General features: G+C 35.2%; 1 protein-coding gene across 1 annotated transcript in view; it reads left to right on the forward strand.

Annotated features, from left to right (window-relative positions):
* Positions 1-1,215: 1,215 nt before the first annotated feature.
* The window catches only part of LOC137005028 (uncharacterized), a 31,039-nt gene continuing 19,343 nt past the window's right edge, over positions 1,216-12,911 (forward strand). The window contains exons 1-6 of the mRNA XM_067365777.1: positions 1,216-1,531; positions 1,636-1,815; positions 1,900-2,148; positions 2,839-2,978; positions 3,792-3,901; positions 4,000-4,088. Coding sequence (XP_067221878.1) covers positions 1,363-1,531; positions 1,636-1,815; positions 1,900-2,148; positions 2,839-2,978; positions 3,792-3,901; positions 4,000-4,088 — 937 coding nt within the window. The 5' untranslated portion in view covers positions 1,216-1,362. The remainder of the gene's footprint in view (positions 1,532-1,635; positions 1,816-1,899; positions 2,149-2,838; positions 2,979-3,791; positions 3,902-3,999; positions 4,089-12,911) is intronic.

Here is a 12,911-nt window from a genome sequence, read left to right on the forward strand (position 1 = left end):
AAGCAAACTACAGAATATGCGCAGAGATAAGGAGTAAAAGAGTGTTCACTTTTCTTAGATGTTGATATCTTTATGAAAGCACGCAGAGACTGCTAACAGCAAACACTACCGTATTTGAATGTTGACTTGCAGTTCATTGGCTGCTAATGCAACAGCAACCAATCAGCTGCACTATGCAGATAATGACTTGATTGTTAACTACATAAGGGACCTAGCAGTCTGCACCATGACCGGGGCTGCGTTCCAGTTCGTTTTTTAAATGCCCTTCCCTCGCTAACTTACCTCAGTCTCGTTGATTCGGATGTACCTCATTGGCAAGAGTGCCCACTACTGGCGGAACCTTTGCAATGGGCTGAACTCAAACGTCCTAAGCCCTTGATCACTTCAAATCCGCAATGGAGCTGATTTATTATTTATTTTTTCCCCTTACAAAATTGTTTAATACAGCATTCTATATGTATATATGTGTGTTTTAAATGTTTAAAAAATAATTAATATATAATTGAGTTGTCTGTGGTGGGGTAAATTAAACGCGATATGCGGTGACATCAAAATCGTGTTGCATTGTGGGTTATGGAGCTGCCTGAAGTGTACATATGAAGTAGACTCGCTCCCTCGGTCAAAATCGAGGGATCGAGGGTCTGTCCATATAAACTTCCCTCGTCCACTTCACGAAGTGGAACACGCTTCAAAATGGTGGCAGGGATTCCCCCGAGGGGAAGTGTTTAGGGAAGTTCACGAGTGCATGTCTAAAACTGGAGTGGAACGCAGCCTAGGTATGTGTATTTCAAAGATGAACACATGCCTTGTGGGTTTGGAATGACATGAAAGTGAGTAATTAATGACAGAATTTGAACTATAACCTTTAAACAAGTATAAAAAACAAAAAGTGTTCTATTTAAAAATTCTTGTAGCTAACTGCACTAAGGATATCAAAAAACATTAACCATAAATTGATCGGCTGTCTGAACTTTTGTACCAGTAACAACCCAAATGCTCTAAACAACCTAACATTTTCCAACACCCACCACTAAAATTAACATATGCATTTGAACCTCATTTAAATGAACACAATCTGCATTACTGAAACAAATATTTCCAGTGACATTTTGCAGCAAGTTGAAGTTCCTTTATGCATAAATACTTTCCACACAATAGTTCCCCTCTGAATAAATATTTGCCACACAAACAGATGAGGAACACAACACAGTCCACTCCAGAAGATAAACTAGTACTAGTTTGTTGGCATCTTGACAACAACAAAACTGTCTAAAAGTTTAAACAAAAATAAAGAATTTTTTTTTAACACTTTAAAATTATTTTTCATTTTAAACGACTTTAATCATTTCAACTGCACTAAGAATGGAAGGGCTTGTGAATGAAGGTATGGATAAAGGCTCGATGATGGAATTAGAAGACAAAATAGAGAAGACAGATATCTACATCTGTGATGAGGCTGTAAGAGACATGAAACATAAGAAAGACACGGAGGACTTTAACACATCGAAAACCCAAACCCCTCAACACACAGGTAACTAAGATTACTGCTAAAACATTTACTTATAATCGTTGATGTATACTATTTTAGATGAAAAAGAAAATAGAGTAGCTAAATGTACAGTATGTCATTTTCAGAAAGTGATTCTGTGAGGATCGGAAGCTCCAGAGCAGCTCTAGTGTGTTTGGGTCTGCTGTGTGTTCTTCTGCTGACTGCAGTCATAGTGCTGTGTGTCTACATCCATACAAAGAGCACAAACTACACAGAAGAGAGAGACCAGCTACTAACTACGATTACCAGCCTGACAAAGGAAAGAGGCCAGCTAATAACCAAGACTACCTACCTCACAGAAGAGAGAGAGCAGTTAATAATCCAGAATGGTAATCTGACTAAAGAGAGAGACCAGTTAATAACCGAGACTACCAACCTCACAGAAGAGAGAGACCAGTTAATAACCAAGACTACCAACCTCACAGAAGAGAGAGACCAGTTAATAACCAAGACTACCAACCTCACAGAAGAGAGAGACCAGTTAATAACCAAGACTACCAACCTCACAGAAGAGAGAGACCAGTTAATAACCAAGACTACCAACCTCACAGAAGAGAGAGACCACTTAATAATCCAGAATGGTAATCTGACTAAGGAGAGAGACCAGTTGAAATCAGAAAAAAACCAACAGATATGTTTTGGCAAAGTAGGTAAGTTTCTTCAGACCAACTGGTAACTTGGATATGAAGGCATATCAGACTCCATTATTAAAGTGAAGAGTTGTGACTAAATCTGTTGTGTTAGGTTGTCTGGCTTATTTAAAGCTGTAACTGTTGTGCTCATACTGAACTTGCAGCTTTTGTGTTACTGCCATATTTATAGAGATTAATACTATTTTAGGGATGTCAATCGAGTGTAAATGTTAATAGATAATTTAGATAATTAAGCCAATACATTATTTTGGCAGACAAGATGTTGCAACAAGTGGCTTTAGAAGTCGATTTTTGTGGTTATATCATTGATCATAAGCATTTCATAAAACATTCAAGCTTGAATTGCTTTAATGGCTGGAAAAATCCTTTATCACAGAATTTAATATGAACCAGGAAGCATAATAAATGTTAGCTTTCTATATAGCAATCACACTACATGTTAAAATAAGTTTAATAATAATTACAATAACCTACCCAGTAACATAAAAAAATGAGAATCAGAAATGAGACAAGAGTGATTAATAAAGATATAATCACCTTACTATAAACTACAAAAATATACTGTATGTACAAATAGTGTATTTAAAAAAGGTTTTAGCTTGGTGTGGATCAAAATTGAGTCAATGGACAATCTGGTTGTTTTGATAGATGGATGGACAAACTATCAATACAGTGTTTACTTCATTTCCTCTGAGAAGAAGAGCTGGACTGAGAGCAGAAGATACTGTACAGACAGAGGAGCAGATCTGATCATCATAAACAACAAAGAGGAACAAGTGAGTGAAAGATAATTTCTGTGTGTGTGTGTGTGTGTGTGTGTGTGTGTGTGTGTGTGTGTGTGTGTGTGTGTGTGTGTGTGTGTGTGTGTGTGTGTGGTGTTTAGCTGTTAAATGAAAAACAGTGTGCTGAAATGTTTCTATTCTATGGTGATTGGGAGGGGACATATAGTTCACTTAGTTTTGTCGCAGCCATGATATATTAATTTGTGGGAACATCATATTTACTCGTGGAAACGTGATAACATTTTTATCCATCCAATCCCATAACCTTTTTAAATCCATTAAACCACTGATTGTGTCTTTATTATTATGATGCCTACTAAACCTAAATAAAATGATATATTTACTCTAGTGAATGGATTTAAAAGACTGGTGGGATAGATTAAAATGTTTTATAAGGCATATTCTTTCAACATTTATTGATAAAACTTCATTTGAATGCTGTCTATAGGCACCACCATGCACAATCCAATATAAAGGCAATATGTTAATATAATCATTTCTTAATTCTTTGCTTTCTCTTAATTCAATAAATAATGCCTATTTATTTATGAATAATTCCAGGTTGCTATGGTTGTTTATGCATTTATCTCGTGGCCATGAGAAATAGATGTTTTTCCCTCAACATGAAGTCGTGGCCACAAGAAAAATATATTGTTCCCTCAACTTAGGATCTCAGGGCCACGACTTTATATTACATGGCCATGGCAAAATGGATCTCGTGGCCACGACAAAACTAAGTGAACTGAACATGTCTCCTCCTGGTAACCGTACTATTCTGATATAATTGCGTTATTGTTTCACTTCTAGAATTTTGTCAGAAACATTACTAGTTCTGCTGATTTAGTCTGGATTGGTCTGACTGACAGTGATGTGGAGGGCACATGGAAATGGGTTGATGGCACCAGCATGACCTCTGGGTGAGAAATCACTGAACTGATTAATATCTAATAAATGATTCTTAGTCAGTATCATATCACACAGAAAGCAGTTCTGACATTCTAATGCTGATCTGTAGTTTCAGCTTCTGGGGGTCTGGAGAGCCAAATGGAAACACAAACGAGAACTGTGCTCTAATTTATTCATCAGGATGGGCTGATTATCCCTGTAATGATAATTTTAAATGGATATGTGAGAAGACTATTTTTAAATGACTTGTTACAACATGTATTCACATATAGTGCATCATGAAACCTTAAACATCTTTAAAAGACTTTAGTAATTTTACCTGTTTTCGTTTGCATGACAATTGAATTATGCTAATATGTAAAAACGCTAATATTAAAGTTTTCATATGTATAAACCAGGGGTACTCAACAGGCGGCCCGCGGGCCGCTTCCGGCCCGTCAGCATTAAATTTGTGGCCCGCATCATGCTACATATAAATCACTGATTCTTGAGAAGTGGGACAAAACAGGATGCAATATTGAAAAAAATAAACCTTATTCTCAGGCAAGTTAAACTACATTTATGTATCTTACATGTAATAAGCTACTGAGCAATGCTTTGATACAACCTCCCAACTTTACTCTTTTTAATCAAAATGTGCTTTTTACCTTGCCATCACTTATATTGTGTCAACACCGTCAGACAACAAAAACACAAATTAATTTTCACTCACATTATGCAAGACCTATAAAAAGTATAGTAAACACTCATTTTTACCAAGGCTGACAGAGGCCACAAAAAAATACTTTCAATATGTGTATATATATTTATTATAAAGATTTTCATTTGTGTTTCTTTAAATTGGACTGTGAAATATAACTTTAACTTTATCTTTAACAAAAATCAAGATGATTTTAACATTTCAAAACCCATTCTCATGTTAGCAGACAGATTACATTTTTACCTATGACCAACAATTCCTAAACAAATATAAAATATCATGATGATATATCAAAATATTCATCTGACGGAGTTGACACATCTGACGGTGTTGACGAAAACCTGACTTGTAGTCATGTTAACTATCAAATACTTGAATCAATCAATTACTCTATTAAAACAAACACAACAAACAGTGAGTATGTTAACAAAACAAAAATAATGACTTTATTCAACAATATCTGTAGAACCTGGAAGCGCTGAACATATAAACAGCATAGAAGAATGACACAGAAGCGAGGATACTGTTGAATAAAATCGTTATTTTTGTTTAGTTTTTGGGCACAAAAAGTATTCTCGTCTCTTCATAATATTGAGGTAGAACCACAGCACTTAAGTTGAACCACTTGAGTTTTAACAATGTCTTTAGTACCTTTCTGGACCTTGAAAGTGGTGATTATATTGCTGTCTATGGACAAGTCATAAACCTCTTGGATTTCATCAAAAATATCTTAATTTGTGGTCTGAAGGTCTTATGTGGAACGACATGAGGGCAAGTAAAGGATTAAAAGATTAGTTCACTTTAAAATGACAATTAGCCCAAGCTTTACTCACCCTCAAGCCATCCTAGGTGTTTATGACTTTCTGCTTTCTGACGAATACAACTGGAGAAATATTAATAATCACCCTGATGCTCCTAATCTTTATAATGGGAGTGCACAGAAACCACCTGTTTGAAACACAAAAAAGTGCATCCATCCATCATAAACATACTCCACACAGCTCTGGGGGATTAATAAAGTCCTTCTGAAGCGAAACGATGTGTTAAAAAAATATCCATATTTAACTAAGGAAGAAGCATTTTTAACTGTTAGAGTTTTACACTTTCTTCCTAAGTTGAATATGGAAGGCGGTCTGGCGGAAGCTAGATATTTTACTTCATAATGTGTTGAATATGAATATTTTTTTTTTACACAAATGCATTGCTTCAAGTCAGATGGACTTTATTAACCCCCCGGAGCTGTGTGGAGTACATTTATGATGGATGGATGCACTTTTTTGAGTTTTAAACAGGTAGTTTCTGTGCACTGCCATTATAAAGCTTATCGGAGCAGCAGGGTAATAATTAAATTAAGCCTAACTCTGCTAGAAGTGATGACTAATCCACAAAAGCAATATACGCTGTCAGGTCATATAGTTAGTATTAGTACAATATTAGAAAAACTATACACTATTTTATATTTAATATAATTAAAAATGACTTGAAAACCACAAAAATATGATGACTTCATGTTGAATGTCAACTCCGTCATTGGCCTGTCACCACCATCAGACAGAAAATCTGACGGTGTTGACACTGACGGTGTTGACATATTGGCATTTCTTTCACAAAACAAATGGAGTTCATGTAGTAGCCATTTTGTTTTCTCTGTTGATGCTATATGCTAATAGAACCTGCTTCAGGAGAAAAAAATAATCTAAAAATTTTGAATAATTTCCTCATGAATTGGAAGAGGGTGTTGACATATCATGGTTGTGACACAGGGAATATTAACATTAAGATTTAAAATATTCTAAAATTATAAAACTTACTAGAGCCTGTCTGACATTGATGTACTCTGCAGAGGTGGAATGTGGCAAGGGGGTCCCTCAGAGTGACAGCTGCCCCTGATATTCCCTGATATTATTACATTTTAATAAATGTCTGACGGTGTTGACAAAAAGTGGGGACACAACTTGGAAATCTTATAAAACATGCATGTGTCATTGAAAAACAATATTGCTCTGACATGAAATATTATCAAGTATTGCTTTTTATAAAACAAGCTTTTTCATCATTAAAAAAAACATTTTTATCCATTTTATTGCATACAAATTTTTGAACCCTTCTCTGTGGACACACTGTTTTAGATGTAGTGAGAAGACAATAAGTGTTATACATTTGATATAATAATGATAAAATTAAATTGAAGGGGATAATTGTGATAAATACTTTCTATTATTAATCCCTCATAACATTTAAAATAGAAAATATTTTTATTTTTAAACCTAATAGCAGTTACAATTGCTGGACATGTTTTGTCCCATCTCTCAAGAATCAGTGAAATGTATATTTATTATAATTTGACGCTGTAATCATCAGCAGAGAACGCGTCTAGTGTACGCGCGCAGCACAGTTTTTCTAACCGCAAAGAACAATATAAACTGAAGGCACTTTGCACGCGCGCATTGAATACTTTTTGCACTAATTTAGTTTGTCCACAAGGTGTCAGCACTGAAACGGGCTGTTGTTTCAGTCTGAAAAGAAACGGATAAGACGGAACAAGAGTAACAACAAACACAATAGCCGACCGTGTTGAAGAGCGCTTGTTTGAGGGGATTAAAAGATAGCAGCAACTCTAATTTTAAACCAGTACAAAGACATTTTATTGTAACTATTTGAGCGAAAAAGACTAGACAAGCATGAATCTCTCTAGTGCGCATGTGTCGAGCACTTGTGTTCGTGAATGCCATCAAAGGCTCGAGACTGTGCGCGCAAGTAAAAAACAAAGTAACCTTATTTTTCCATGATGAAATGCAGTTGACATTCCTCAAACTTTGCAGTGTGTAAGTTGCCGAGCAGCATGAAAAACAAACCTTTTATTCTTAATGTCAATGTGTTATAAACAGAAAGCAAGCAGCGCTCCCATTAAAGATCTGTCATCACATCATTGAGCTCACGGAGAATATCTGATTTATCATTGCGATTGAACATTTAAAAAAAAAAAAAAAAAAAAAGATTTTTGGATTCTTACCAAATTAAAAGGTAATAATAATATAAATAATAAAACGTTTATTCTCTGAGTATAAATAGGTGCTATAAAAAGTGTTAAAAAGGTGCAATGGAGTATAAAAAGACTATAAAAAAAGTGCAATGTTTTCGTCTTACGGACAAACTCTTATCAGCCAGTGAACAACAGCCAGACCTTAAATTTCTTGTGAAAAGAAATGAAATAAGGATGAATAAGGAATGAATAAGGATTTCTTTTCATCAGTTCTTGTTTTTCTTTATGCATTTGTACATTAAGAATACAGCAAGACAAGCTATTAATCACTTTTTTAAATGCCATTTATCATGTTAAGTGACACTTTAAAAAGGACACCATACTATTAAGACTTAGCTAGATAATAAACTGCACTTTTAGTAAATAAACAGTAAAACTACAAATATTGTCTTAAGTAGGCCTAAATAAAAGTCTTACGTTCCAAGTTATAACTTGTGGCCCTTCGCGTTTCATTTGGTTGAAATGCGGCCCTCTTGGCCTCTGAACTTGAGTACTCCTGGTATAAACTATTTAAATTTTCTTTGTTTTGAAGGCTCAATCACACTTGATTTCCTAAGCCAAAATATGCAGGCAAAACTCTTCAACTAAATGATCACGATTTTATAGTTGTATTATTCAGGACAAGTTTAATTTGAACTCTGACTCTTTTAATGTTTTTGCAGCATTTTGTAGTAATCATGACAATAAACCTGCTTGATGATGATTTACTGTTTTCTTTGTGTTTTGTTTTTTTTTATTGCGTTGCATATTTCCAGAACCATGTGAAAAGGAATTAATTTAAAAGTTAAAAAAGGCAAAACACATAAACAGTTTCATGTATTTTTCTTAGAATATGGACAACTGTCTGATTGTGGAAGTCAGGATATGAATTAAGGTTTTTTAATTTGAGAACCCATCCATATTAATTTCAACAGCATTTTCAAAGTTGATCATCTGAAGAGTAATAAAGTGCTTTAGGTATGAGTATGGGATGTTACATTGACAAAAGATAAGGAGAGTCATTATTTATCACAAAATAAAACAATTACATATCAAAAGTATAATTTTTTTATTATTTAAAATGTTTTAAGGAGTTTTCAAAATTATCTTGTGGCCACTCTTAAATAACTTTAAGAAGTTTTTGATGATTGTCAGCTAACTATGCCAGGGTTACCAAAAGACAATTTGGTCACACAAAACAAGCCTCAAAAGATTTCACCTGCCACATTACTGGCAATTATAAGTCAACCCGCTAAAATTCATTGAATATTCACATTGATGGAAGTGCAAAAATGAACAACTGATCAGATGTCTGGACACATTTCTATATATCCCAATTATTGTTAATATGTAATTGATTGTTTCCAGGAGCTCATTGCTTCTACCTTCAATTAAACTGCTAACAGTGATTGTAAATTAAATTGCCTAAATTATTACATTATTAGCTAACTGCATTCTCTAAATTGTGATGTTGACACCTATTCTCTGTAAAGCTGATTTGAAACAATATGTATTATGAAAAGCGCTATACAAATAAATGTGAAATGAATTCTGATGTACCAGCAATGACCTGAAGCTCACTGAACATCAAACAAGCTGAGCATCATTTTCAACAACACCTACTTTCTAAATGAGGGCCTTACACACAAACATTAAAACTGTGTTAATGATTTTGTTCAACATGTTTATTAGTGGCCATTATGGTTTTTTTTTTTTTTTTTGAGGAAATGTATTAGCAGTTGTTCTCAATACCTGAAGGAAGTGAAGGAGTAATAGTATGATAATATATGCATTTGAACCTCATTTAACACAAACAGCATTGTTGAAGTTGAATTTCCTTTCTGCATAAATACTGACCACACAAACACAGATGAGGAGCACAACACAATCCACTCCAGGAGAAAACCTAATATTAGTTTATCAACATCTTGACGACACCGAAACTAAAGAAAAATACAGTACAAAACGCACAGAGAAGATGGAAAAAGGGCTGATGATGTCTACCAAAATATTGACGTTATAACTGGTACTTCACAAATTCACCCTTACATATAATTGGATATAGAGAAAGTATGCAAGCATAAGAGAGAACCCCAGAATATTCAAGATTTAAAGTTTGGTCATACAGGATGCACCTTGAAGCTGATTGCAAAAAAGACTTTTATTACACTTAGGTTTTTTTATGGATTGTAAAATTCTGTTTGTCTGTGTAGATTTCTTAAGTTAATATCAATGTGTGTTCAAAATTATGTGAATTGCTGCATTGGAACTGTTTAGTAAAAAAAAGTGTTGATATATTCAATCCTTATTTTACCCACTGTCAATACTTCAATACTTATATATATATATATATATATATATATATATATATATATTAATTTTGGCATCATGATTTTCATGTTTTAGCATTCTACCAAAATAGTGACATGTTTATTTATTAGGAATACATATTGGTCAAGCACAGGGATTCAAAAAAATAATAATTATAGGTAGATTGTTCAGACATTGGCCATGAAAATATTCCACCTTGTTAGGGACATATACATAGTGTTGGAAATCTCAGAAGCATAGACCAGGAGACTTTGGGATCTCTTGAAGCAGAAGTTACTCTTTATTGAGCATCACGCTGTGCGTCGCTGTGGTCATCCAAAGTCTGACTAATGCAGTGTATACATGATGTTTTATAGGCATTCAGTGGGCAGTCCTTAAAGGTGTTGCCCTTACACATAGCCTTAGAAGTGACCACTAAAACAAAAGCATCTAAAGACAATACAGGAAATTACCCCCAACTATGTAGATAATAGTACCCCAAATGGTATAAACAGTAGCTGGTCACGAGAACTAAGACTTTGTAAACATTCACACATAGTTTGACTTCCAGTAGGAAGATCAAAGCATTCAAATGCATAGGTGCTAATCCAATCAGTCTGACAGTATCGCCCATACCTTTACATTATCATAGAGACAAAAGCACCGCTGTATCTTGAGCTTGTCCTGCCAAATGGTCAGGAAGAGCATGAAACAAAAGGTTAGTGTCTCAGACACCTGGGCTGCTTGCCTTAACACAATATACATTTCACGAGTTCACACTTGCAAGTAAGTCAGGTAAATTAATTGGTAAACGTATTTGGCGTGCTGTCCGGGGAGAGGGCTCCGAGCTCGGTAATCGGCCCGAACACAGATTACCCCCCCCAAAAATGCAAAATGTTGGCTACGGACAGCAGCCGGGAACTGTAACCCCCCAAAAATATAGAAATAAGGCTGATGTTTGCAAGGAGAAAGCTGTCTGCCGGATCGGGAGGGTTCTATCTGATGGGAGTTCAATACTCAAAGCGAACCAATGAATATAAACCTCTTCAACCAGAAAACTAAGATAAGATGTTTAGATGTTTTGGCTGGGGGCGTCTGCAGCATCCGACGGGAGTTCAATACTCACTGCGATCGGACGGGTAAGCCCCTGTTGGCATGGGGTGAATGTTTAGTTATTTTAGATTGGGAGGGTTCTAGCAGCGTCCAACGGGAGGTCAATACTCACTGCGATTGGACAGGTAAGTCCCTCCGCTGATGGTGGGGTGGATGTTTAGTAATTTTAGATTGGAGGCTCGTGTGGTGTCCGACGGGAGTTCAATACTCACTGCGATCAGACGGTTAAGCCACGGTTGGCATGGGGTGAATGTTTAGTCATTTTAGATTGGGAGGGTTCTAGCAGCGTCCAACGGGAGTCCGACGGGAGTTCAATACTCGCAGCGATCGGACGGATAAGCCCAGCCATAGTTGAACGAGAATAGAAAATGTATACTGTTTCTGAGGTTCTTATGGGAGCTCAATACTCATGGTGTCAGATTGAAGTTTGACTGATTTGACTGGGTGGTTTGAATCATCTGTTTAAAGGGTTAGTTTAAAGACTGGGAGATTTCTTGCAACATTGGATGAGGGCGAGTTTGGGCAGAGCTGGGCTCCTGCGGGAACGGGGGTGACATCACTGCTGCGGAAAAGACATCACTCACCTCACAAAATAAGACAAAAGTATGCCAAATATTTTATGTTGCTGTCAAATTATTATTTAAAATTACTTGTCTAACAGGGTGGAAAGTAGCATAACCAGGTTCTAACAGTATATGACCTTTCTGTCATTGTCCTGCATGGTTTGCAATCTTTAATGTGTGGAACTGGACCTATATAATATTTTCAATTATATAGTTTCAAAACAATAAATAAAATAAAATAATCCAGATTTCCTTTGGGAGAGGGACACACACACACACACACACACACACACACATGTTTGTTTTTGTGAATTGTGGGGACTTTCCATAGACTTCAATGCATTTTACACTGAACAAACTGTACATTCTATCCCCCTACCCTGCCCCTACCCCTAAACCTAACCCTCACAGGAAACTGTGCAAACTTTTACTTTTTCACAAAAACTCATTCTATATGATTTATAAACCCATTTACATTGTGGGGACCGCTGGCTGGTCCCCACGATGTAGGTGAACTCAGGTTTATATTACATCATGGGGACATTTGGTCCCCACAATGTAATATAAACAAAAGCACACACACACACACACACACACACACACACACACACACACACACACACACACACACACACACAAATTGCTATGTGGTTTCTTATCAAAATCAATCATGGTGCTGCTCAGATGGCTAGAGAATGCCCTTTTTTGAATAACAACAGTATATTTTAAATATTTGTTTAATTGCATCTTTTTTTTTTTTTTTATAAATAAAGGCCAGTATCACTGATACTAATACTGGTACTGATATTTCTATGAAAATAATGGAATTTATATTTTTACATTATATACATTCACATTACAGTATAACTGCGATCAATTTCAACATTTATTAGACTTTAAAAATAACTTTTAAGTTAAGAAAAATTGTTCTAAACAGTACCAAATTAGGGTCTTTGGCTTATAACAATAGTAGAATCCTTTTTGGTATGGAATAGAGCCCCTTTTTATAAGGTTCTATAAAAAACTGTGCAGTTTATTTTCATTATTCAGTATCTTTATATTATTATTACAATTTGAATGTTAACATTTTAGGAAATAAATCATTTGATATAATATAATATATACATATGTATAGAATTTACTATATATATTAAATACTATTTATTCTATTAGAATTTCCAGGGTGGAAAATTTTGAGCTAAGTTAGCCATAGCTTTTTGAGTGATCAACATTAAGCTAGCTAACCTTCTATAGATAAACAGAACTTTTATAACTATGTCAGATTTGTTTTTACATTTTTTTGATAGGACAAA

Source organism: Chanodichthys erythropterus, chromosome 3, assembly GCF_024489055.1.
Source record: "Chanodichthys erythropterus isolate Z2021 chromosome 3, ASM2448905v1, whole genome shotgun sequence".
NCBI lineage: Eukaryota > Metazoa > Chordata > Actinopteri > Cypriniformes > Xenocyprididae > Chanodichthys > Chanodichthys erythropterus.